The sequence below is a fragment of the Mobula hypostoma genome, chromosome 6 (assembly GCF_963921235.1).
Source record: "Mobula hypostoma chromosome 6, sMobHyp1.1, whole genome shotgun sequence".
In the NCBI taxonomy this organism is placed as follows: domain Eukaryota; kingdom Metazoa; phylum Chordata; class Chondrichthyes; order Myliobatiformes; family Myliobatidae; genus Mobula; species Mobula hypostoma.
In genome coordinates this window covers 158922750-158949592 of record NC_086102.1, presented here as the reverse complement: position 1 = coordinate 158949592, position 26843 = coordinate 158922750, and the positions used below count along the sequence as shown (strand labels likewise).

General features: G+C 40.4%; 1 protein-coding gene across 3 annotated transcripts in view; it reads left to right on the top strand.

The window, feature by feature from the left end:
• The first annotated feature begins 5601 nt into the window (after positions 1-5601).
• The window catches only part of ppp1r1c (protein phosphatase 1, regulatory (inhibitor) subunit 1C), a 117365-nt gene continuing 96123 nt past the window's right edge, over positions 5602-26843 (top strand). For all 3 annotated transcript variants that reach the window (XM_063052047.1, XM_063052045.1, XM_063052046.1), the window contains exons 1-2: positions 5602-6051; positions 6274-6331. In XM_063052047.1, coding sequence (XP_062908117.1) covers positions 5971-6051; positions 6274-6331 — 139 coding nt within the window. In that variant the 5' untranslated portion in view covers positions 5602-5970. The remainder of the gene's footprint in view (positions 6052-6273; positions 6332-26843) is intronic.

Genomic DNA, 26843 nt, shown 5'->3' with positions numbered 1-26843 from the left:
TCAGTGGCTATGCTCCCAGTGAGCTCCACACACTGCTGCAGAGCATAACACAATAAAAAAAGTACAGCAGAGAAACAGGCCCTTCAGTCCATCTAGTCTGTGCCAAATCATTTAAGCTGCCTACTTCCAATTGACCTATACCAGGACCTTAGCCCTCCATACCCCTATCATCCATGCATCTATACAAACTTCTCTTACACAATGAAATCAAGCTCACATGCAGCACATGTGCTGGTAGCTCGTTCCACACTCTCACAACCCTCTGAGTGAAGAAGTTTCCCCTCATGTTCTCATTAGACTTTTCACCATTCACCCTTAACCCATGACCTCTAGTTGTAGTCCCACTCATCCTCGGTGGAAAAAAAAATGCTTGCATTTATCCTATCTATACTTCTCATAATTTTGTGTACCTCTATCAAATCTCCTCTCAATCTTCTAACTTCCAAGGAATAAAGTCCTACCTATTTGATCTTTCCTCATCACTCGGGTAATCCAGTTCCGCCAATATCCTTGTAATTTTTTTCCTGCACTTTTTCAACCTTTTTTTACGTCTTTCCTACAGGTACTGTAGGAAACCAGAACTGCACTTAATCTCCAAATTAGGCCTCACCAATGTCCTACACAACCTTAACATAACATCCCATCTCCTGTATTGAATACTTTGATGTATGAAGACCAATGTGCCAAAAGTTTTTTTACAACCCTATCTACCTGTGACACCACTATCAGTGAATTATGGACCTGTATCCCCAGATCCCTTTGTTTTACCACACTCTCTAGTGCTATACCGCTCACTGTGTCAGACATACCCTGGTTGGTCCTGTTGAGCTGCAACACTTTGCACTTGACAGCATTAAATTCCATCTGCCATTTTTCAGCCCATTTTCCTAGCTGATCCAGATCCTGCTGCATGCTCTGATAGTCTTCCTTGCTGCCCGCTACACCCCCAGTCTTGGTGTCATCCACAAATTTGCTGATCCAGTTGACCACATTATCATCCAGATTGTTGATATAGATGACAGACAACAATGGGCCCAACACTGTTTCATCTGGCACTCCACCACTCATAGGCCTCCTGTCAGAGAGGCAACCATTTACTACCTCTCTCTGTACTCTCCCACAAAACCAATGTATTATTTAATTTACTACCTCACCTTGAATGCCGAACAACTGCACTTTCCTGATCAAATGCCTTGCCTTCATCAACTTTCCTGGTAAGACCCCTGCAATCTCTGCTAAGACCCCTGCAATTTCTGCACTTACCTGACACAAGATCCAAGGGAGCACCTTGTCAGGCCCTGGGGATTTATCTGCCCTAATTTCCCTCAGGACAGCAACACCTCTTCCTCTGTAATCTGTATAGGGTCTATGAAGTCAGTGCAGCTTTGCCTCACTTCTATAGACTCTGTGACCATCTCCTGGGTAAATACAGATGTAATCCTTTAGGATTCACCTTCATCTTGCCTGCTAGGGTAACCTTATGCTTTCTTTTAGCCCTCCTGATGTCTTCCTTACGTGTACTCTTGCATTTCTTATACTCCTTAAGTACCTCATTTGTTCCTACTTGCCTATACTTGCTATGCATCTCCTTTTTCGCTTAACCAGGGCATCAATATCTCTTGAAAACCAAGGTTCCCTAAACCTATTATCTTTACCTTTTATTCTGACAGGTGCATACAAGCTTTGAACTCTCAAAATTTTATTTTTAAAGGCCTTCGACTTATCAAGTACACTTTTGCCAGAAAACAATCTGTCCCAATCCACACTTACCAGATCCTTTCTGATACCATAAAAATGGGCCTTTCTCCAAATTAGAATCTCAATCTGCAGGCCAGATCTATTGCTTTCCTTATTTACTTTGAATCTAATAGCATTATGATCACTATATACAAAGTTTTCCCCTACAAAAAACTTCTGTCACTGCATTACCTAATAGCAGGTCAGTATGTAGCAATCTCATTGGAATGGCAATGTACTGATTAAAGAAACTTTTCTGAAGGCATTTGACAAACTGTATCTCACCTAGTCCTGTTATAGTACGGGTATCCTAGTCAATATGTGGAAACTTAAAATCACCAGATATAACTAACTTATGTTTCTTGCAGCAGTCTGTGATCTCTCTACAGGTTTGTTCCTGTATATCCTGCTGACTGCTGGGTGATCTATAATATAGCACCATTAACGTGGTCATATGTTTCTTATTCCTCACTTCCACCCTTCCACCCATCAAGCCTCACTAGATTAGCTCTCCAGTCTGTCTTTACTAAGCATTGCTGTGACATTTTCCCTGACTAGTAAAACCACACCTCCTCCTTTAATCCCTCTGTTGTGTCTAAATCCATGAAACCCCAGAATGCTGAGCTGTCAGTCCTGCCCCTCCGACAAGCACGACTCTCTAAAGGTTATGTCATAATTCTGTGTGATGATCCATGTACTGAACTCATCTGCCTTTTGTATGATACTTGTTATATTGAAATATACACAGATCAGGACACTAGTCACACCATGCTCAACCTTTTGATTCCTGACTTTGTCTGAGGTTTAAACACCATCTGTCTCCACAACCTCTCCACTATCATTTCTGGCACTCTGGTTCCCATCCTCTACAACTCCCATTCCTATTAGGATATTAGTATCCCTCCAATTCAGGTGTAAGCCATCTTTTCTGTACAGGTCCCACCTTCCCTGGAAGAGAGCCCAATGATCCAAAAATCTCATGGTCTCCCTCATGCACCAACTCCTTAGCCATGTGTTAAACTATTTCTGGCCTCACTAGCACGTGGCACAGGTAGTAATCCTGAGCTAACAACTCTGGAGGTCCTTCCCATTAACTTAGCACTTAACTCCCTGAACTCACTTTGCAGAACCTTGTCACTCTTCCTACCTAAGTCATTAGTTCCTACTTGGACCATGACCTCTGACTGTCACCCTCCTAATTAAGAATGCTGAGGACTCGATCCAAAATGTTCCAGACCCTGGCGCCCAAGAGGCAACATAACATCCATGAATTTCGTTCTTGTCCATAGGTCCTCCTTTCTGTTCCACTAACTAACAAATCCCTTATCACTACGGCTTGCCTCTTCTCTCACCTTCCCCTCTGAGTCACAGAAACAGACCTGACCACTGTGACTTTCCTCTGTTAGGACATCCCCCCTAACAGTATCCGAAGTGGTTTACCTGTTGCTGAGGGGAATGGCCGCAGGAGTACTCTACACTGATTGTTTAACCCCTTTCCCCTTCCTGACTGTCACCCAGTTTCTGTGTCCTGCACCACTGGTGAGACCACCTCTCTATATGTCCTATCTATCACACTCTCCGCCTCTCAAATGATCTGGAGTTCATCCAGGTTCAGTTCCAACTCCTTTACACGGAGTGTTAGAAGCTGCAGCTGGATGAACACTGGAGATCTCCCTCCCACACCCTGCAAATGGTGCATTCAACATTCCTGCCTGGCATCCCTACTGTTCTAACAAAGCAAATATAAAGAAGTAAAAACAATAAATCAATGGGGAAAATCTACCTACAGATTTTTTACTTTCTCTCACTGAAGCCTTGAAGAGCTAAAGCCTCAAAGTGCCCAGTCTAACATTGTCCACTCCAACGATGGCCGCGCCACTTGCCCCTGCCTTATTTTAATATGTTCTTGCCAATCAATTGCAATTGCTGATTGGGCACTGCTCAAAACACCAAACTGCTGTAAATTGATGCCTTATGTACTCAGTTGGCAAACCAGAATGAACTATGTCTTCCCACGCTTCGGATCTCCGATTTGTTGGCTGCTCAAAGCACGGGGAGGTCCAGCTTCAAACAATTTGGAGACTTTTCCCTGAGCTGGCAGACCATTTCAACAACAGTGGCAGTGTGGTCAGCATTATGCTCATTTGACAGTTCTTAATGATGATTTGGAAGGTCAGATGGCTGGTTATTTTGCTAATGTACTTGAATCATGTGATAGCAGTTTTTTTAAAATTCAGGTTCCTATATTGATGCTCATTTTTTAGAGTGGAGGGAGGGAAAATCCATAGTTTGGGTTGAAGTAAAGCAATCAAGCAGTGGTAGTCAAGATGGTGATGGAAATTGCAAGATTATAAGATAATTAGGTGGGAAGGGGATGGAACCAATGATAGTGACTGTGGTAATCCACTTGAACTCTTCCTTGATGAGTTTAGGCTGCACAAGGGTCTCTGGGCTGTTTGTCTTTTCCTGTCTTTCCTCTTCCTGATGTTGTATGACTTCTAGTTCCAAATTGATAATAAAGCCTGTTCTAGTAAAGGCAATGTTGTGGAGTTTGCTGGAGATCAGGAGTTAGTTACAGTCTCCTCAGTTAATAGTAAGGGTCCGTGGCATAAAACAAGTTGGGAACTCCTGCTGCAGATGGATAAATCTAGATTCTTGTTAAGCAATGTATCACAGACCTATTAATGCCCTCTGTTTCTACCTAGCTCTTCCAGATGCTAAAAGAGAAAACTGGGAAATAAAAGTATAAAAATTATGCAGAGCTGTTCAAAGTTTTTAATATCTTGATTCAAGTTGATGGAATTGAGCAACCTTCCGATCAGTCCTTTGTACCTTACCTCTTCCAATTAGTCTGGGTGTCTCCGTACAATTTTCACAAGTAAGGTTAGCTATGCACGGTCATACTGGGGAACATTCATTTAATTTCTTTTCACATGCTCTCATCCTTAAAAGTGTCCTTCAGTTGCAGGGGTGAGTGAGTGAAGTATTGCTTTCAAGGTCACGTTGATCTCCATCCACCCAATAGGTAGCCACAGAAGTCCTGGTGTTTAATTTTATTAACTGAAATTAAGCCAATAATTTATTTTGGCATTACATTGTAAGAAAGGATATATAATTGTTATGGTTTAAATCTGGCTTGGGTTCAATGTCAGACTTCTCACTCATCCTTGCTGTTTGATGCAGCTGCATACTGTACTTCAAAGCTTCACACGACACATGACATTGGCCCACAAGTCTCAATAAGAGTTGTGTGTCTGGTGGTATTCAAATATCAGGTGATTTTGTAACTCAAGCCATCACTTATAAATGTCCTTTGTTACAAATCTGGCAGTTTAGCTCAGTTTAACCCCTTGCTATCAACAGCAGTCATAAAAGTAAGTTGATTTTGCAGGAATTTTTCATTACACTCTCTAACTGAACAAAGACATTGCATGGACTTGTCAGCAAACACATTTACATAAGCGATGCCAAATTCCTCCTCAACTGGTGGGTGGTTGGCATGTGAATTTATGAGTTCTTTATCCACTAGTGAAGGTCTGATAATGTTAGGAAGGAGTGAGCAGGCTGACATTTGACCTAAGCCAAACCAGGAGAGATTCACACAAATGCCTGCATTGGGGGGCGTGGGAGGTGGTAGGATGGGGGGGGTAATAATTAGTTATTTTTCAGCTCAACAGCATAATGTATGGTGCAGGATTTAAGTTAATCCCTGCACCAATCAGTACAGTGGATCTGCATTGAAACCCACTCTGTCAAGTATGAAAAAAAGAAAATGCTTCCTGAGTTCTGCTTATCAATAATTAACAGTGCATCAGCAAAGTCCAAAGGGAGCTTATATTGCACAGTTGAGTAGACTGCTAATAATATATAGTAGATGGATTGGCGCATTCAAATCCCTGAGCACAAAACCATTCAAGTCCAGCATCGCATTTTAAATTAGCCTGTGGATAAATGCCTGGCTAGCAAGGAGTTGGGATAGTGTACAATTAGCTCATTGTTTTTGATGGTTTTCACAGAGGGAACTGTAGGATTGCAAGAGCAAAGGCTACCATACCCCTGGATGTGTAATGAGGGAGTTGCTGAGCACAGTACATGCAGTGTAGAGGACCTTCATTCGCTAACTGGGAGACTTCCAGACAGGCTGCTATTGTGTTCCTTTAAGGAGTGTGACGGTGGATAACAACAGTAGCTCATTTCTGCTTTCAGGATTGCCAGAGTCTCCTGTGCTCGAGAATGGAGTCAAACAGTCCAAAAAAGATTCAGTTTGCTGTGCCGTTATTTGAAAGTCATCTGGATCCCGAGGCAGCTGAACAGGTAATCCAATAAGCTAAACATTTCACAGTGTATTTGGATATTAAATGCACTGATTTAAAATTTGCTTTCATACATGTTGAGACAAGTCTAATATTAAATCATTGTTATTTTTCGCTCCACTATATTAAACAATGTAAGAGCTTTTTTTTATATAATTGAGGTACATCATAAAAGTTTGTGTGTAAATGAAAGAATTTGTTCTGTTTTGGTTGTTTTTTTCAGATAAGAAGGCGAAGACCTACTCCAGCGTCACTGGTTATTCTTAATGAATCTTCACCAGGTATTGAAATTAATTTGATTTGAAAAAAATAATAGGTTTCGTATAGCAGTGCAACTGAATTAATCACAATGATTTTTCTAAAATATTACTGCATAAGTGCAATGAAGTAAGTTAATCACTTTCATTAATGCACCAAATGATTGTAGTATCGATGTTTTTTAAGTCTCTTTCTCTTTTGCTGAAATTGCTTGCAAATCTCTACTACCTAAATGCTGCTTCATCTGATTAACATTGGAAACTGAACTACATTTTGTGGCTAGTTATCTCTGATCTGATAGCACTAATAAACAGAAACAGTCAATGCCAAAAATATGTACGTGAGGCACTAATGATAATTTTTGACCGGGGTAACGTGGTGTCCTTCCCATCTAGGTCAGTTTTAAGCCACCTCATTTAGCATGTACAGGGGCCAGGGAACCAGTGTGCATGGATCTACTTGATGAGTGGTCAGAAAGCAGAATGCTCTTGGCATTTGCGCAGCTGTTTCCCATATTTGTTATCGCATTTATCTTTTTACCCTGTCCTTGTGGATTGTAAACTGAACCTAAGATAACGAAATCCGGCTCTGTAAGATGGCAACAACTAATATTTGAAGTCTTTTCTGACACTGTGTACGTTTTAGTCATGAGTCACCGCGGTGAAGCAGTTAGCGTGACACTATTACAGCTCAGGGCGGCAGAGTTTGGAGTTCAATTCCCACATTGTCTGTAAGGAGTCTGTAAGGAGTTTTCTCCAGGTGCTCTGGTTTCCCTCCACAGTCCAAAGCCATACTGGTGAAGTAGGTTAATTGGTCATTGTAAATTATCCCATGATTTGGCTAGGGATTGCTGGGTGGCACAGCTCGAAGGGCCTGAAGAGCCTATTCCATGGTGTACCTCAATAATAAAAAGTAATATAAAGTACTTTTTGCCTTTAAGTGTTCTTTTATTAGGCATATGACAACTTCTATCCAATTTCATTAAACATCTATTTGTATGCTATTATTTCTCAGTCATGTCCTAATGTGGAGCAGCATGTGTAGATATATAAACACAGAGTTTGCTTGTTTGCTGAGGAAAAAGAGATATATCAGCACTTTTTTGATTGAATTCACTGAATATCATAAAGGTTTGTTCAGAAGTAAACTGAAACCTTCCGGAAGCAGGCAGTAGAGAAAGAATTCTCTTAGGAAATGAGTCATAAACTAAATCAGTGAAGGAGTCATAGGGCAGCGTTATGAGCTCTATAAAATGCAATATCAGTTTCCAGCACAATGTGTACAATAGGGTTCGAGTTTGCTTCTTTGAACTCAGTGAAGACCTTTTAGTATCACGTGAAGCCCATATTGATTCATTTAGATCAAATGGTCAGAGGAGTACAGGACTCTGTACAGAAGTCTTCAGGTTTCAGTGTAATTACGAGTGGTCTGCTGCTCTGTTTGAAATCCCTTACTGTTCAATGTCAATCTCTGGGCAGTTGCTCCATATTGTTGGAGATGCTATAACGATTATCTTTTTTATCGGTCTGCATTGCTAATTGCTGGAAAATATTATTTGGTTGATCTTCAGTGGTGCAGGTCACAGAACAAAATAAAATTCTTGTACATGTCAGTAGTTATTTAAGACCATAAATGGGAGTAGAATTAGGCCATTTGCTCTGGCATTCAATCATGGCTAATTTTTTTTCTAACACTTTTGCCTTTCCTTGTAAACCTTAACCCCTTTACTAATCAAGAACCTTATTCCTTGCTTTAAATAGACACAATGACTAGCCCTTCATAATCCTCTGTGGCAATGAGTTCCACATATTAACCACCCTCTGACTGAAGAAATTCTTCCTCATCCCTGTTACAAAGAGACATGCCTTTATTCTGAAGCTGTTGCTTTGGATGCTACAGTCTCCTACTTTTGGAAATATCCTCCCCATGTCAAGACTATTTGTGCTGTTCATTTTCTACTTCCACTTGACTTTTTCTTTTTGTCCACAGTTTTCCTACTTTTGTGCTTCTGCATTTTTGTTTCCTTAATCTTTCTTTCTTAGTTACGTTCTTCTTTACTGGCTTTCTTCTTCCCATCTCTCTTTGTTCCCTAATGCACTTTATACAGGTACTATAAATTATTGAGTCTTTACCACTGCATGGTTTGAAGGTCAAATTAGTCAGCAAAATGAGAAATAGTATATACCTGATTGCAAATAGAACCAGAGGGCAAGTAACAAAAGCTGAAGAGGCATACTAACAGTGAAGGAAGTGAGCTCTGTACTGGCAAGGACAGAAGTCCTAGATGACTTGTGGATGGTTCTCCTGCTGACATTGAGGAGGATCTCTGTAATATGCTATACATTAATATTAAGATATGGATGGAAAGTGGGGATTTTCCTCAGCCTTTTGACTTCAGGCAGAAGTCTGGAGAAAACTTATTCAACGGCATCATTATTTCCAATGATTTTTACTCCCGATAAATTTGTCATTGACTCTTCTGTTGGACCTGGCCTAATGTGAATAGATATATTCAGCTGAATCCCACTAACTTATGCCAGCACTCCTGAATGGTACTGCTGTCACGTAGTTGTTTAAACACAGTTAGTATGGGACTTCCACCCATGCCCTGTGAAATGAGAAATTCTGGGATACCCAATGGATTTGAAGTGCTCAACCTGGGGCAGGGTCACAGAGGTGGTTTCTTCAAAGTAACATTGGGCATTCTCAGTCAGAATGGACACTGGGAGAGCAAAGTCTATTGATTCATCACTCTGCTTGTTTGGAAGCTTGTTTTTAAGAAAGTTACTGTTTCAGATACTGTTTAATGTGAATAGAGTTATGGAAGAAAAACAAATGGATAGAAGGGAAATTGACTTCCTTTAAAGATTATTTTCAGTAAAGCTAGTGTTCATGTTTGTCTCTCTGGAGGGTCCTTTACCTTAACCTTACTGCCTATTATGCCACTGGCATTTAGTGCAACAATGAAGGTCCTCCATCTCGGGCTGTGTTCAAGGCTTCCTTTATCTGTTCAGTAGTTTCCTCTCAGTTTTCACTACTGACAGTCATGCAAGTCCTGGGTGGAAACTGACAAATATCATCAGCATCAGATATAGGAGGATTTTTCATTGCTGTTTCTGAAACAACTTTGTTTGACTAGTCAGTGTTGTTAGCCCTGAGCTGAACCCACAAAACCTGAAGGACTAGTAGTCCACTCTTAATCTGGCCTCTAACCTTTGATCTGTTTGGCACGGGCGACCCTACCAAGAGCCAAAACATAAAGCCCTGACTCCAGCCAGCATAGCTCTCCAGATCATTGAGGCATGCAAGCCTACAAATCCTACACTAAGGTTGTGGTCCTCTTTGAGGTTTGGATTGTATCTGGCCCCTTAAGAGTTGGAGGCATTGGAATCATGCAGCAAGTGGTGTTTTCTGTCAGTGATGATGTAACCTTGGGTGCTATTTGTGTGTGGTTTGCATGTGTAAACAGTGCCTGTGTGCTTGGGCCATTCTGACACCTCAGAGCTCTGTTGGTTGTCGGATTTGGGGCAGCTAGGAGAGCTGCTACGTGGCAGCTCCAGGAACCCGGATCTGGTCGTGACCTCTGCTGCTCTCCGTGCGGATTTTGCACTTCTTCCTGTGTTTTCCTGTGCGTGAGGGTTAGTGGGTTCACCGGACGTTATAAATTGCCTGGCCCTGTGAAAGTGTGTGGTAGAATGCACAGGGAGCTGATGTGAATGAGAGGACACCTGGAGAAGGTTAGAGGACAGAAGAGACTGTAGATGTTGGAAACTGGAGATGTGGAGATGAACGGTGAAGTCTTTAAACTGCTTTACCTCCTTCCTGATAGCAACAAGAAGGTGGTATATCCTGGATGGTGTAATTGGTGATCCTCTTGAAGATGTCCTTGATTGTGGGGAGGGCAATGCCCATGATAGAGCTGGTTGAAGGGACAACCCTCTGAAGCCTCTTGTGATCCAAACCTGGCAATGATGCAACCACTTAGAGCGCTCTCCACCATAAATCTATAGAAATTATTTCCAGTCTCCGGTGATATACCAGATTTCCTCAAACTATTGAAGTAGAGCTTCTGCTATGTCTTCTTCACGACTGCATCGATGTGCTGGTGCCAGGATGGATCCTCCAAGATGATGACACCGGGAACTTGAAGCTGCTCACCCTTACTACCAGTGACACCTCAATGAGGATTGGAGTGTGTTCACCCAGGTTCCCCTTCAATTCCTTGGTCTTTTGAAGTTGAGTGTAAGGTTGTTGTTGCTATACCACTCAAACGGCTGATCTACCTAATTCCTGTACACCTCCTTGTTGCAATCTGAGACATTGCCAGCAACAGTGGTGTCATTTGCAAATACAGTATTTAGATGTATTTGAGCTGTGCTTTGCTTTACATGCACGAGTAGAGCAGAGGGCTAAGCACGTGATGCACCTGTGTTGATTGTCAACAAGAATGAGATGTTATTACTGATCTGCACTGACTGTGGTCCCTCGATGAGGAAACTGGAGAATCCAGTTGCAGAGAGGGGTACAGAAACTCAAGATTTGAAATGTGGTGATTAGTATGTGCCCCTACTATTGTAGCAGCTGTAACTTCTGTCCCTTCACCTCCTGGCACACCACCGTCTAGAAACCTAAACTAACTTTCCAAATGAAGCAGATGTTTTTCTCCGCCCTGGTTGGTGCCTGCAATATACGTTGGTACAACCACGTGAGAACTGGATGACTGTTTTGCAGAGCTCCTGCACGCTGACTGCAGCAACCTTCTGGGTTCGTGTCATTTTCACTCTCGTTTTTACACCCACACTGCCCTACCTGCCCCTGTCTTCACCATGCCATTGGAGAGACCAAATGTAAATTAAAATTAACAACATCTTATTTACTCAGCTGACACTAACCCGGATGCATAACCCTAACTCTGATTGCCATCAGACCCCAGAATCACTCCGGAACTCCACCTATAACTTACCCTGACCCCAGCCACACAGGTGGGCAGAAACCAGTTCCCTAGGAACCCCAGTAGCATACTCCTGACCCTCACTTACATTGCCATCGCACCAAATTCTGGTGGCTGAGGACAGACCTCTGCTTTCTCCAAGTCCCATCTACACAATCCTGGTCCACCAGTTTCCACACCCCTCTGCCCCCACGACTGATCCCATACACTTGCGCCTTTGAACAATGTTAAACCCGACAAACCACAATGCCAGAGACTCTTATACAACCCAATAAAAATCAAATAAACCATAAAGCTTAGACTCTAGTAAATGTGGGTCAAACTAGACGAGGGTAATGAAAGTGCAGGCCAGATGAGAGTGGAAGTTTCTGGTGAGACTGAATCTCCAGTGAAAAGAACAGCAAACATGAAGGATAGTTATCCCACTGCTGATAAATGTACACCTCGCCCAGTGGTATGTACATAGAATTTTCCAGTCTCAGATGATTCATACCTCCAATGTCCTTCTCCCATATTCACTCACCCTTCCCACCTAGATTTCTTTATTCTTTGGTCACTTTTCCCATTCCCTCCCTCTACTGGGGTGGATCAATCTGCCCATCATCCCTCCCCATCTGGTTCCACTATTACCAATCGGCTTCTATCCCCTCCACCCTCCAATGCTGCTGTAGAAAATGACTATTATTTGACTAGTTCCAGTGGATTAGTGCTAACTAGGTGAAGCGTCATTTCTGTTCTCTGTAGCTCCATAACATATTTGGCAACTGTCCACCAGGAGTGGAACCTGGCGTTGTCTTCTGCTGCGGTTGCCCACCCACTTTGAGGTTCAACATGTTATGCATTCTGAAATGCTCTTCTGCACACCACTGTTGTAACTCATGGTTATTTGAGTTACTGTTGGCTTCCTGTCAGCTCGAACCAGTTGGGTCATTCTGCTCTGAGCTCTCTCATTAACAACGTGTTTTCGCCCACAGAAATGCCACTCACTGGATGAGTTTTGTGGAGTTTTTTTTGCATCATTCTCCGTAAATGCTAGAAAATGTTGTGAATGATAATCCCAGGAGATCGTCATTTCCTGAGATACTCAAACCACCCTGACTGGCACCAACAATCATTCCATGGTCAAAGTCACTTAGATCACATTACTTCTGATGATTGATCTGAACAACAACTGAAGTTCTTGACCATGTCTGCATGCTTTTATGCATTGATTTGCTGCCACATGATTGTCTGATTAGATATTTGCCTTAACAAGCAGGAGTACCTAACAAAGTGGCCACTGAGTGTAGATAGAAGGCAGGAAAACTGGAGTAGTAAAGGAACATATGAGAGAGAATCGAGAAATAGGTTTGAGTCTTGGGTTTGATGGGAATGCATTGATAATAGGGATAGACTAAGTGGGCTGAAAGTACTCCTTTGATGTTGTAAAAGATTTCTATAGTGTGCTCTGTATTCAAGATTTTTACATAGATTCGCCCAATAAACCACCAGTAGCAAAGCTTTGCTTACTGTCTTTAATTGGGTAAACAAATGCACAAAATAACAAGATGGATTGGTGGGGATTATTAAAAATTTGGGGATTTTTTAGAGGAAACTACTATGACATATGAATAACATAAAAACAACAGCTCATTCTCTTCTTAAGGGCCACCATTCCCTTTAACTTGTATTGCTTTGTTGATTTTGCATTGATCCATGTTCTTGCTTTCTCTTTTGCCGCTGTACGTTATGCTATTTTGTGTAAATATAGTCAACATTGCGACTTCCACCCAGCCTGTCCTTCCTGAAATGGGCTCTTATATCCCAACCTCCAATCTCCACCATCCTCCCTGGAGAGATTCTGGTTCAGGGCCTGCTGCACAGCTCAATTGCAACCCTTCTAACACTGAGATTCTCTTTCCATTCTCCTTTCAACCCCTGGCCTTTGCATATTACATTAGATCTCAGGTAACATGTTGCAGCAGAGCCTATGGATGCCACCCAGTCTTCTAATGTAAACGATTATATAGGAACAGCGAGACACGTACCTTTATTTGATTTGCAAAGTATATTGAATTTTATTTTCTGGGGTAGATTTTGATTGAAACTGACAAGCAAAGGTAAGTGCCTGTGAAATTGTCAAGCATTTGACTTTGGTTGTTACTTTGGCTTTGTGAAGCTGCAGTTAAGCACTTAGAAACCAGGACAACTGTTCAAACTGTACTGTTGCCTACTGCTTAAGTTTTGTAAAGCGAGCTAATGAGTCATAAGGACCAGATTTGTTCTTTGGCCTTTACTGAACTAACAATGGCCAGGATGTACTAAATCTGGATGTTGCACTTCTGAGCTATAGGAAGAAAAATATAGTACAAACTGATTGCACAGATGAACACGTTTAACCCTTAATATGGATGTTGATTCAATGCAATTAAATCCATTACTCTGAAATTCTGTTGTAACCTAATAACTTTTCCTTTATACCAGCTCCTTCTATGAAAGCTGCTGTAGATCTTCTTCCAATACCTTCCATTAACAGAAAACATAGAAACATAGAGATTGACAGCACATTACAGGCCCTTCAGCCCACAATGTTGTGCTGACCAAGTAACCTACTCCAGAAGCTGCCTAGAATTTCCTTACTGCATACCACTCTATTTTTCTACGCTCCAAGTACCTATCTAAGAGTCTTCTAAAAGACCCTAAAATCTCCAGATTTACAAGGTTCTAAATCCCAGTACTCCAGTATTCCAGATCCCAATAAACCGCTAAAGAAATACTATCTCCTAATTCTATCTCTGCTTTCCCATTAAAGATCTTGATTTTACTAAACATTTGGAAATCACTTCTCTCTATTTATATTACCTGACTCAACGCTGATCATCCCAGATCAAATTATAAATATCGTCTAACATTGAAATTTCACAGCTTCAGCATGGCTCAAAATTGTTTACAGTTGAATTTGTGCTTTTTGAAGTGTAAATGCTGATGTGATAATGGAAGAGCAGCGGTCAGCTAGCACCCTGTAAGCGTGCACAGCCTGCATTGTGAAAATGACTTATTTTGCTTTATGTTGGAGAATAACTTGTCTTCACTTGCCTCCTCTTTGACATTGAACCTTGGAAACTTTACATTCACACAACTGGGTGGATGGGGCTCCAGTACGAATCTTCTTGAAAGGCAGCACTGAAGGCAGAGGACCACTCCTTCATTATGACACAGACTCAGCTTCAATGTGCATGCTCAAGTTTCTGGAGTGCCACTTGAACTTAACGTAGAATAAAGAACATTCTCTGATATTAAATGGAACTATTGAACTCTATTGACCTATTGAACTACATTGAACCATTGAACAGTGCAGCACACAGGCCCTGAGGTTCATGATGTTGTGCTGACCTATATAAGTGTAGTCCCATGATCTACCTAACCTGCCTCTACCACCACAGACAGTGTGCTCCAGGCACTTACCAATCATTGTGTTTAAAAAAAAACAATTATCTCTGACGTCTGTCCTGAACATTCCTCCACTCACCTTAAATGGATATCATCTGATTTTCGCTATTGCCACCCTGGGCAAAAGGCACTGGCTGTCCACCCTCCCTATGCCTTTTATAATCATATACACTTCTATCAAGTTACCTCTCATCCTCCTTCACTCTGAAGGAAAAAACCCTAGCTCACTGAACCTTTCCACGTAAGACATGTTCTTTAAATCTAGGTAGCCTTCTAATAAATCACCTCTGCACCCCCTCTAAAGCTTCAACATCCTTCCTATAATGAGGCAACCATAAATGAACACAACATTTCAAGTGTGGTCTAACCAGAATTTTATAAAGATCTAACATTACCTCTTGGCTCTTGAACTCAGTCCTTAACTAAAGAAGGCCAACATACCTTACACCTTATTAACCACTTTATCAATTTGTGCAGCAACTTTGACAGATTGAAGGACATTGACCCCCCCCCCCATTCCTCCACACTGCTGAGAATCTTGAAGTTTGATCTTCCAGAGTATATCACTTCATACTTTTCTGGATTGAACTCAATCTGCCACTTCTCAGCCCAGCTCTGCATCCTGTCCAATCGACAAAAGGGTTGATTTAGACAAGAGGTTAAAAAGTGAACCAAAGCTGACATTAAAGGTTCACAGTAAAAGGCAAGATCCTTGGGAGTACAGATGGTTGGACCTTGTAGTGCAGTGAATAGCTCCCTGAAAGTCGATAAGGTGACAAAGAAGGCAGATGACTTGCTCGCCCTCATTACTTGTGACATTGAGTATAAAAATTGGCAAGTCATATTGCAGCTGTACGAAACCTTGGCTTGGTGTTCGGAGTATTGTGAGTAGTTCTGTTAGCTGCATTACAGGAAGTATGCGGAGGTTATGGAGAAGATGCAGAAGAAGTTCATCACTATGTCACCTGGATTGGAGAGTATTAGCTGCAGGAAAAGCTTGGACAAACTTTAATTGTTTTCTCTGTAACATCAGAGGATGAGGGGCAGCTTGGTAGAAGTATATAACATGATGAAAGTCATAGGTGGGGATTGACGATCAATGCCAATTTCTAGAGAGCAGAGGTTTAAGGGATATTTATGATCCAAGTTTATTTTACAGAGAGTGTTAGATGCCTAGATTGAGATGCCAAAGGAGTTGGTGGAAGCAGATACAATAACAATGATTAATGGACATGCGCATAGTGGGATAAGGACCATGTGCAGGCAGATGGGGTTATTTAAGTTGGTACCATTTTTGGTGTGGACATGTTAGGCCAAAAGGTCTTTTCCTGCATCATACCGTACCATGTTTTTTGCTCAAAAATTTCTCGAAAGTACCTGAGAACTTCTGCCACTCATGACCTGAATATTTCAACCCTGTAGAGTCTATTTATAGTAATTAGGGATTTGCTTTAATTTCTACATTTCTTTTCTCTAAGCCAAAGAAGGTGGATTTTTGTGGGCTATGGAAAAATAGAATCTCTCAACAAAAAGATCTTTTTACATTTAAAAAAAAAGTAAAATCTAATTAAGATGTCTTAGCAAATTGAGCTATCTTGATATATAACAGGAAATGAAGTGATCTAGCTGCTTTGAGCAACAATGTTATAAATATATTCTACTTGAATGTGTCCCTAGATATATAAAATACTTGAATGTCACTCTGTATAGTCCACTAGATTTTCATGCATTAGATCCAAACATATTAAAATTGATTGTTTAAATAATTTAAAATAGTACATTTTAAAATGCCAATTATGCTAAATAATGGCATGGTAGAAAGAACACAAATACTCATTTAGAACTTCTGATCAATGTTATAATATCAAAATCTGTTTTTAGATGTTGTGCATCTTTGCGAATGAAATTAATTAAATTTACGCTATTCAGATTAGTTCTGTTTTCCTACTCCTTTCTACAGTCACTATTCGTATAATCTAACATAAGTATAAGTTCATAACCTTGCACTTCCCATGTTTCCTGTACTTACTTCAAGGAAGCACCTCCAACAGTGGAACTTTACAAAACCCATAAAAGTAAGTAATTTGAGAAATGATACAATGAGCTTTTAGACTTTGTCAGTAAAATGAGTTCTGGATTATATCTGACCTGGTTGTATTTGACATTGAAATCAGATTCAAAGTGCTCCTTGACAAATGTATTTTTCTTCATCTTGAGCAAACATTTCTTAAAAAACTTGGTGACGAGCTTCCATTTCATCTGGCAAACAAGTGTCTATCTGAATAAATTGTAACTAATGGAGAATTTAATAAATCACCAATCTATTTACACTGTTTTATAACCTCAGTGGAATGTGCAGTAAAACTGTAAAGGTTATATTTTAAAAGAATTGGAATGAGAGAGAGTTGTTCAACTCCCTTGGAAGACTGCCAGTGTAATATCATGAAAGGAAGAAAGGAGGCAAAAAGCAGGTAACTATAGACCAGTTAGCTTAAAGCCCTTATTGGAAAATTGTTGAATGAACTATTAAGGAGGTAACAGCAGAACATTTGGAAAATCATTCTCTGATCTAATGGTGGAGCAGAGTTAACGACACTAATGGTCTTATCTGAGGTATCATAATAGCCCATTCTTTTTCTTTTTTTGTCTTTAGTTTAGTTTAGTTTTCTTCTAGTTGGTTTAGATTTTTTTTCTTTTGGGGTATAATTGTATTTCTCTTTTTTCATGATATTTTTATATTTTCACTTTATATTTTCCTATATTATATTTGTACTTTTTGAGATTTTGTGAGGCTCATTAATCATGTCAATTGAGCTTATACTTGCCAATAATGTAATCCCAATTGCTCTGTATCTATTTTCTGTGATGTTTATGATGCTGAAATTAATAAAAAGATTGAAAAAGAGAAAAAGATCTAATGGAGTCTGCATTACTTCATGGAGGGGACATCATGGCTGAAAAGGTTATTAGACATTTGAAGAAGGGGATAGAGGGGTATTGGTAGAAGTAAAGTAATTAAATTTGTAAAAGAAATTGAAGAAGATGATAAAAATTAGTATAGATAAAGAATTGTCTAACCTGCTGGAAGCAGCAAGGAGACATAAAGGTTTCATTCTCATATTGGTAGACTGTAGCTAGTGGGGTATATCAGGAACCATAACTATTTGCAATATGCCATATAGTCATTATTTAGCTATATTTGTGGACGATAGAAGCAGGTGGGAATGCAAACTGAGAGGAAGATACACGTACACTGATAAGTTAACGTGTGGGCAAAGAATTTAGGAAATGGATTGCAGTGTGGGAAAATGTCAAGTTGTTCATAATGAAATGAAGAATGATAAAAAGCAAAATATTTAAATAGCGAAAACCTGCAGAAATCTGCAGCTCAAAGGAATTAGAGATCCTTGCACCAAAAACACAGGAAGGTGCCATGTACGTAGGTGTGACCGTTAATTAGGAGCACTAATGGAATGATTTTTTTATTTCAAGGGGTTTGGAATATCAAAAAAGGTAACTCTTACAAAATAGGCAACTGTGAGGTCTTATCTAGAACACTGTATACTCTTTTCATCTCCTTGTCAGAGGAAGTTTATAAGGTAACTGCTGGGAGGACGTTTTCCTTATGTAGGGTGGGGGAGGGGGAAGTGTTCCCAGTCTCTGAGCAAAAGGCAGATCTCAGAATAGGGAACTTCAGTTCCAGAGTTTAAGACTGAGGTGAGGATAAATTTCTTCTTTGAAATAGTTTGCCTACAGTACCATAGGGATTGGATTCTTGTCTATATTCAAATTTGAGATAACTTTTTTAGTAAAAGAATTGATAGGATATGGGGAATGTGGATAAGGAACTTGAGGTCAAGGATGGTCTTTGTTGAATGGTGATGCAGGCTGAAGGGGCCAAATAGAGGCTCTTGTTCCTGCTTCTTATGGTTATTTCTACACAGCTCCTGAAATGTTTATATTTCGAATGTGCCTCTCTGAGCAGTAATGGTAGCATGCCTCTCATTTATGACTTTCAAAGCAGAAACCATTTTGTATATTCTCACTGATTCAGCATTTTTAATGCCAGATCGTAATTGATTTAAGTGGCTAATAATTTGAAATACAAAGGAACTATCTGAAATATGTTTGTTAACCGGTTTTAATCATATTTGCCTGCTCCAGCACATGACTTGAATTTTCTTTCCGATTTGGAAATTTGGACTGTTCCTGATGTACTTTTATCATTCCCTAACTCTCACCCCCCCCCCCCTTTATCACATGAATGTTTCACACTCATCACAGAAGCCAGTGGCTCTCTGTTGTGGCTCAGTTCTTTTGGCATTGGCAGCCTCTAAATCTGTTCTAATTATTCGTGACTGAATCTCGACTTGTGAATGCAATGGACAATTCAGCTGTTGCAACCATCAAGGCAGGTTAGTCCTCTCTTTCACAAAGTAAGGATTGCTGTGCAGAATTGTGGAGCTGACAGGGCAACTGATATTTTTTTCACCTTGACCTTGACCACTCAAGATGAATTAATGCAGCAAATACCAGGATCAAATACCAGCAAATACTAGATATCTTCACTGACAAATGATCTTTTATTTGACTTGGTTATTCATTGTCACATAATAATGATACCTATATTCTTGCTCAATGACCTCTAATTACTTATTGCAGAACTTTCTAGATCTGATTTAGTCCTTTAACACATGAAATTACATGTGGCTTTTTTAAAATTTTACTGGCATCATCTCTTTTGTTTTTTAATGAATTCCACACCACAATGGCATGGACATTTGTACCATTTCTGGCTGTATACCTTACTTCTTCACATGCTGTCTCTGCTGTTCTAACTTTTAGATCACTGATTTACTGAGAGAAACTTGTGTTTTGTTTTTATAGTGTGATAAACTGTGTGAAAATTGCTGAGCAGTTGTTTGGAGCAGAGATGTAAAGTAGGTCCTATTCCCATTTGCCTGGGCTTTTTAGGTAGCTGGTTGATTGTTGTCGGGCTGGAATGTAGGATGAGTTATTCTGAATGGAATTAAAAACTAAAAAGCTGATCACTGTCTTTGGATGGGAGAAGGGGTGGGGGGAAGGCACATGATCCTGTCCACATCAACAGTGCTGAGGTGGCGAGATTTGAGAGCTTCAAGTTCCTTGGTGTGAACATCACAAATAACCTGTCCTGAGCCAACCATTTTGATGCCATAGTCAAGAAAGTTCACCAATGCTTCTACTTCCCTGGGCAGCTAAAGAAATTTAGCATACTTCTATTGACTATTACCAATTTTTATTGATTCACCTTAGAAAACATTCTGTCTGGATGCATGACAGCTTAGTAAGCAACTGCTCTGCACATTACCGCAGTAAATTGCAGCTCAGCGCATCACAGGAACCAACCTCTCCTTTATGAATTCTGTCTATACTTCACCCTGCCTCGGTAAGACAGGCAGCAGAATCAAAGACACCCCCCCCCCCACCCTGGACATTCTCTCGTCTTCCTTCTTCCATCAGGCAGAAGACACAAAAGCCTGAAAGCATGTACCACCAGGCTCAAGGACAGCTCCTATTCAGCTGTTATCTGACGTTTGAACAGATCTTTTGTAAGATAATCTCAACTCTTCGCCTCACAATCAACCTCATTATGACCTTGCATTTTATCATTTATCTACGCTGTACTTCTTGTTCCGTTTACACTCTATTCTGCTTTATTATTGTTTTACCTTATTCTAGCTCAATACACTGTGTATTGATTTGATTTGTATAAACAGTATGCAAGACAAGATTTTTACTGTATCTTGGTACCTGTGACAATAATAAACCAGTACTAATACCAGTTCTTCCAGGCCAGTTGCTTACTTGCAGAGTTGAGCTTTCTGCCTATTATAAGCAGAACAATATTGGTCTGTTAATGCCAGTGTGAAAGGAATATTGTCCGTCAGATTAATTTACCCTAACTTGAAACAGGATATACAGTAATGTAATTGAGAGCACTTGTAATGATTTAACTGTTTAGGCTTGAAGTTAAAGCAGCATAGCAGAAAGAAACACTTCAATGGAAGCGAACTGTAAGACTTATGATCCTTAAATTAAAACTTAGCAGGAGCTACACTTCCAAATCTGTTGTTCTGGCAGTGGTCAGTAACTAAATAGAATTGTTTTAGAGATTAAGGGATATTTTAAAATATTCTTTTAATTGCTTGAAGAGTTTGCAAAATGCAACCCTGTCCAAATGAATTCATGGGTCACTGAGATTCATTTCTGTTACCCATGGTAGAAATTTTGGAAAAATACAATTCTCACTTCCTGCAGTGGATAGAATCAGCTTTTTATTCTTTTGTAAGATACTTACAGTGCATTCTGGTTAATTGGGACACAATGGGACCAGTACATTTTAGCACAATTAAGTGGCTGCTCCAATTAGCTAAGCTTACATGGAAATAGTTAAGCAGTATAAAAAGGTCAAACTACCATTTGACTGAGTAACAATTTGTGTATTTAAATGAAATACAGAACAAATTGGAACACTACCAATGCTATTACGGTACTATAAAACTGTGTATTAATTCCTAGTAGTTATTGATGGAGGAACTCATCTGCCATGTTCTTACATGAAAGCCCATGAATACAGCCAAATGAGACAGCATTACTCTGGGGCCAAGGTGCAAAACACATGAATGCCAACAGTCGCACATAAAGATATTAGTAAGATACAACCACACAAAAATAAAATTGTCCAGGCCCAAGCTATGAATGCCACAGAAATCTGCAGTTGACCAGAATATAGCCTGTCTTCTGCCTAGCGAACACTTGGCGGGAAGCATTGACACAAGCCTGGATTCCGTGCTGAACTGCACTGGCCCCAGTGGAGTGCACCAGCTCTGATATCTCTCTCCTGGCGGCTGTAAGCAGGCAGTGCCTCGCCTTGAGGTCTAGTCCTCGCTACGACCAGGTCTACGGAGCTTCCCTGCTGTCCCACCCTGCTCTCTGCCAATAAATTTGTGAATCGAACTTGCAGCATTCCACATTTGCAAAATCATCACAGGCACCTAATAGACTGCCTTCATACAATGCATTAGATGATTGCACCTTCTAAATCTTCATTTTTCATTGGAACATTCAAGATGATTGTCAATATTCGTAATTCCTAACTTGTTGGAGTAGTGAAACCATTTCCTTTCATTCCTGGCTGTTTCTGGCATCTCCAAACCTGAATGCTGAATGTTCCCAATTATCTTACTGCTATTTCTTGCCAACTATCAGTGACAAAAATCACTGCTGTTTAAACACAAACACATGCAACTTATGCTATTTTAAAACTGACCACTTTAAGAACAGGGTAATGCCTAACAGCCAATGCAAGCGCACACAAATGACGCTGGTTAAAAACTTTTTGGCAACATTCTCCTGTCCCAATTAAGCATCGTGGTGTCCCAAATAAATGAAGGGAATTCTGGTTATTTTCTAGGTTAGTTTTTGTTCTTTAAGAGATGTTCCAAAAAAACAGCTGCCCCGATTAATTGATGGCTCAATTAACCATAATCCACTGTACATAATTTAAAAAAAAAGTTGAGATAAACATTTCATTACAGGTTGAGAATCATGGGGTTACTGAATGGCAAGAAAGTCATCTGCTCTAATTATTCTTTAATGAAATACTTTCTCTTCTTAAAGGTTGACTTCACTGTTATCCTGAGCTTATATTATCAGAAATCACACAACTGCAGATTACATAAATAATGAAACAAGTTTAGTTATCCAGAGATAACTCAGTTCACTGGCTGAGGTTTGCAGAATGGTACTTTTACTGCATGTGTTGAGGATAAGGTTTGAGGAGCTTCATTCCCTTCTCCTCTTTTTATATTGCAAGAAATGCAGGAACAGGACATGCAATAACTTGAACCTACTCCATTGTCCATCAAGGTCTTTGCTGATCCAATAACATAAGTCCACTTTGTCATCTGGTCACAATATTCCTTGAGGTTATTGACCACTTTTTTTTTTGCGGTCCCTCTGGATTGAGGATGAATGCTTTCATTCTGGTTTTGTGACATGCAGCCAATGTGTGAACCATAGAATCATCCACAGATGGGGCAGGTAGCACCTGACAGAACAAAGAGGCAAGAAGTTTGTGAGATGGAGGATTCCTTCTGCCATTTACAGGTGGCTTCTGTCTGCTCCCGATGCATAGAAACACAGAAAAACTACAGCACAATGCAGGCAGGCCCTTTGGCCCATAAGGCTGTGTCAAACATCTACTTACTTTAAAAATTACCAAGGGATATCCATAGCAGAAATTTTTTTTGTTTATGATAGACCACTTGAAGCTGAACACAAATATAATTTTAGACTACTTGCATCAGGTAGGAATTTGGAAAAACAAGAAATTAAATTTTTTTGAATATAATGGGTTTAATTGCTGATGCTTTTCAATAGTTCAACTAAGCTAAAAATGTTTTGTTGACGATTTTCATTTGTCTTCAGTATCTGAGGCTTCTCGCTTAAGTGTCCAACAAAAAGTTCTCAAGTGGCAGGGGTAGACAACCATGGCTGACAAGGAAAGTTAAGGACTGCATAAAAGCCAAAGAAAGGGCATATAATGTAGCAAAAGTGAGTGAGAAGTTGGGTGATTGTGAAGTTTTTAAAATCCAACAAAAAGCAACTAAAAAGACATAAGAAGGGAAAAGATGAAATATGAAGGCAAATGAGCCAATAATATAAAGCAGGATACTAGAAGTTTTTTAGTTATATAAAGCGTAAAAGGGTGGTAAGAGTTGATAATGGACCATTGGAAAATGGTGCTGGTGAGGTAGTAATGGGGGAACAAAGAAATGGCTGATGAACTTAATAAGTACTTTACATCAGTCTTAGTAAGTACTAGTAGTCTGTAACTGTCAGGGAGCAAGGGCATCTGCCATTGCTATTACAAAAGAAAAAATGTTAAGGCAAACTCAAAGATCTTAAGGTGACTAAGTCAACTGGACCAGATGACTATATCCCAGAGCTCTGAAAGAGGTTGCTGAAGAGATAGCTGATGCATTGGTTATGATCTTTCAAGAATCACTTGATTTCGGCATGGTTCTGGAGGACTGGAAGATTGCAAAGAAAGCATAGGCCAGTTAGCCTAACCTCAGAAGTTGGAAAGGTGTTGGAGTCCACTATAAAGGATGAGGTTTCAGGGTACTTGGAGACTAATGATAAAATAAGTCAAAGTCAGCATTGTTCTGTAAAGGGAAATCTTGCTTGAAGATTTCTTTGAGGAAGTAACAAGCAGGGTGGACAAAGGAGAGGCAGTGGATGTCATTTACATGGATTTTCAAAAGGCATTTGATAAGGTGTCGCACATCAGCCTGCTTAACAAGACAGAATCCCATGGCATTACAGGAAAGATACTGGCATGGATAAAAAAAATGGCTGACAGGCAGGAGGCAAGGAGTGGGAATAAAGGGAGTATTTTCTGGTTGGCTGCCTGTGACTAGTGGTGTTCCTCAAGGGTCAGTACTTTTCACATTATCAGTGATTTAGATAATGGAATTAATGGATTGTGGCAAACTTTGCAGATGGTACAAAGATGGGTGGAGGGGTAGGTAGTGCTGAGGAAGCAATGCAATTGCAGAAGGACTTAGACAAATTGGAAGAATGGGCAAATAAGTGACAGATGGAATACAGTGTTGGGAAATGTATGATGATGCATTTTGGCAAAAGGAACAAAAGTGCGGACTATTATTTAAATGGGGAGAAGGTTCAAACATCAGAAGTGCAGAGAGACTTGAATCCTTGTGCAAGACTCCCAGAAGGTTAATTTACAGGTCGAGTCTGTGGTAAAGAAGGCAAATACAGTGTTGGCATTTATTTCAAGGGGAATAGAATATAAAAACAAGGAGTTACTGCTGAGGTTTTATAAGGCACCAGGGGTCAGGCTACACTTGGAGTATTGTCAACAGTTTTGGGCCCCATATCTCCGAAAGGATGTGGAGTTTATCTGATACAGAACAGAACATTTAACCTATCCGCTCGCCAGGAAACCCATAAGTACAGGTGAATTGTCCAACTGATCTCTCATCCAATACAGAATAAAGGCTATTGAGTACCAGCCTTTGCATTGACCCGCAAATCTTGTGAGATGATTAAAAGGCAAAGGCAGCAACTGGCTTGATCAAAGATATTTCTGGAAAGAACCAGGCGCGCTGTAAGAAAAGCAATTACAGGGATGGAATTAGAAAGTGTTCAGTCAGAGAGATGGCATCAGCCAGGGAATCTGATTGTGCTCATCCAGAACTGTCATTCACCTTGTGATGTTTTATAACTATGTATTCATTTCATTAAAACTTACACAAAGAGAGAAAACCTCTAAGAGAACCATAACCTTGTCATCCTTTTGCAGGCTTGCCAGCCTCAGTGACCCGGAGAGCTATGTTGGCTAGAGTCAAGGCCCTATGCTTTGGTTCTTGGTTGTGACACCCATGCCAAACAGATCAAAGGGCAGAGGCCAGACTAAGGTTTGGGGGTTCAGCTCTGGGCGAATAACTCTGACTGCTCAAAAAAAAATTGTTCCGGAAACAGCAATGAAGAATCCTTCTATATCCGTGTGTGAGGACAGACAGAGAGGGAGGACCTTCATTGCTGTCCTAAGCACCAGCGGCATACAGGCAGGATTTTAAAGAGAGAACAAAAGGCAAGGAAATGTATAATAAATTGTAGGGAACAGGCACTTTAGTTCACTGAGCGCATGTTGACTATCTAGCACCTATTGACACTACTGTAATCCTATCCAACTCATTTTATTCTCTCTACATTGCCATTGACTGCCCCTCGTCTACCCTCTAGGAGGGATTTACAGCGGCCATTTAATCTATCAACCTGTAAGTTTTTGGAATGTGGAGGAAACTGAAGGGCGCATAGGAAACCCGTATAGCCACAGGGAAAATAAACATACTCCAAACAGATGACATCAAAAGTCAGGATTGAACCTGGATTGCAGCAGTTGTGAGACTGCTGGCTGTGCAGCCCAGAAGGAAGTGAAGGTGAGGTGATTTCTGCACGAACTTCATAAGGAGGGCAACATGACCTTCAGCAAGATGGACAATATCCTTCGCTGTTTTGACTTAGGCCCGGTTGTGTGCCTAGGATCTAGTGTATACAACAGAAGAAGCTAATCTACAAAGAAGTGAGTACTTGGGTGCTAGCTTCATCAGTTAAATTAATAGCTGCTTGACACTGACATTGAAGCAATGCAGCATGTACTTGTAATAGATCCAAAAAAGAAGTTAGTTCTTTTCAAATTGTTTCCTCATCTCCTCTGCGCCATTGCTATTGGTTGGATTCATCTGTCCGAGCACTTAACTCTTCTCTCCCGCCCCTGCCCAAGGCACCTCTTCTCATGAATGGACAAAACCCAATTTAATCTCATGGGGAAATGCTACTGTTTTACAATGGCCTGTGCCGGACAGCTGTTAGTCCTGTCAACATCCTTACTTTTCATGGCTATCTTTGCTCCTGCCAGGAACTGGAGCTGTACATGAGCAGCAGTTGGGCTGAGGATGGTGGAAACCAAGAGCCAGTGCATGCAACAACCTTGTACCCTGTTGCCAGTCTATCCTGTTAACGGCCTTTTCCATTGTTTCCAAACGCTCAGGTGATCTTTGAATCTTTCATTCTTTTAACCTGACCCACTTGGAAATTGTGGAAGCAGAAATAATAAAAATGTAAATGTTCAAACTGATTATGTAAATTAATTAAAGGTTGTAATATGGATTATGAAAAAGTAATAAAAACAAACATCTTTATTGAAGGCCAGTGGCCCCATTCCAAATGAATGGGCTGGCTATGGCTGAAGTAATGACCAATGACTATAAAAATGCACTGGTTTGTACCTTTTTGTTCTCTCTCCCACATTTATTAGTTCTGGGCAGCAGCCCTGTTAATCACCAGAGACTGACTCACCATGCATCTCCAGTGAATGAAGACTATCCATATAAACAAGCAACCACATTTCTTGTTTCTTGACACCATCCCCTCCTGCCCTATCAAGGTAAGAAAGTGCAGCCTTCCTTTCCTCAAAGTCTTAGCTGAAGGATCAACAAAACTTTAGCCAATCAGATTGAGCATCTTCCATTCTCCCTCTGAAAATGGAGACATAATAAATTGTTTGGGGCTATTCTTGGAAG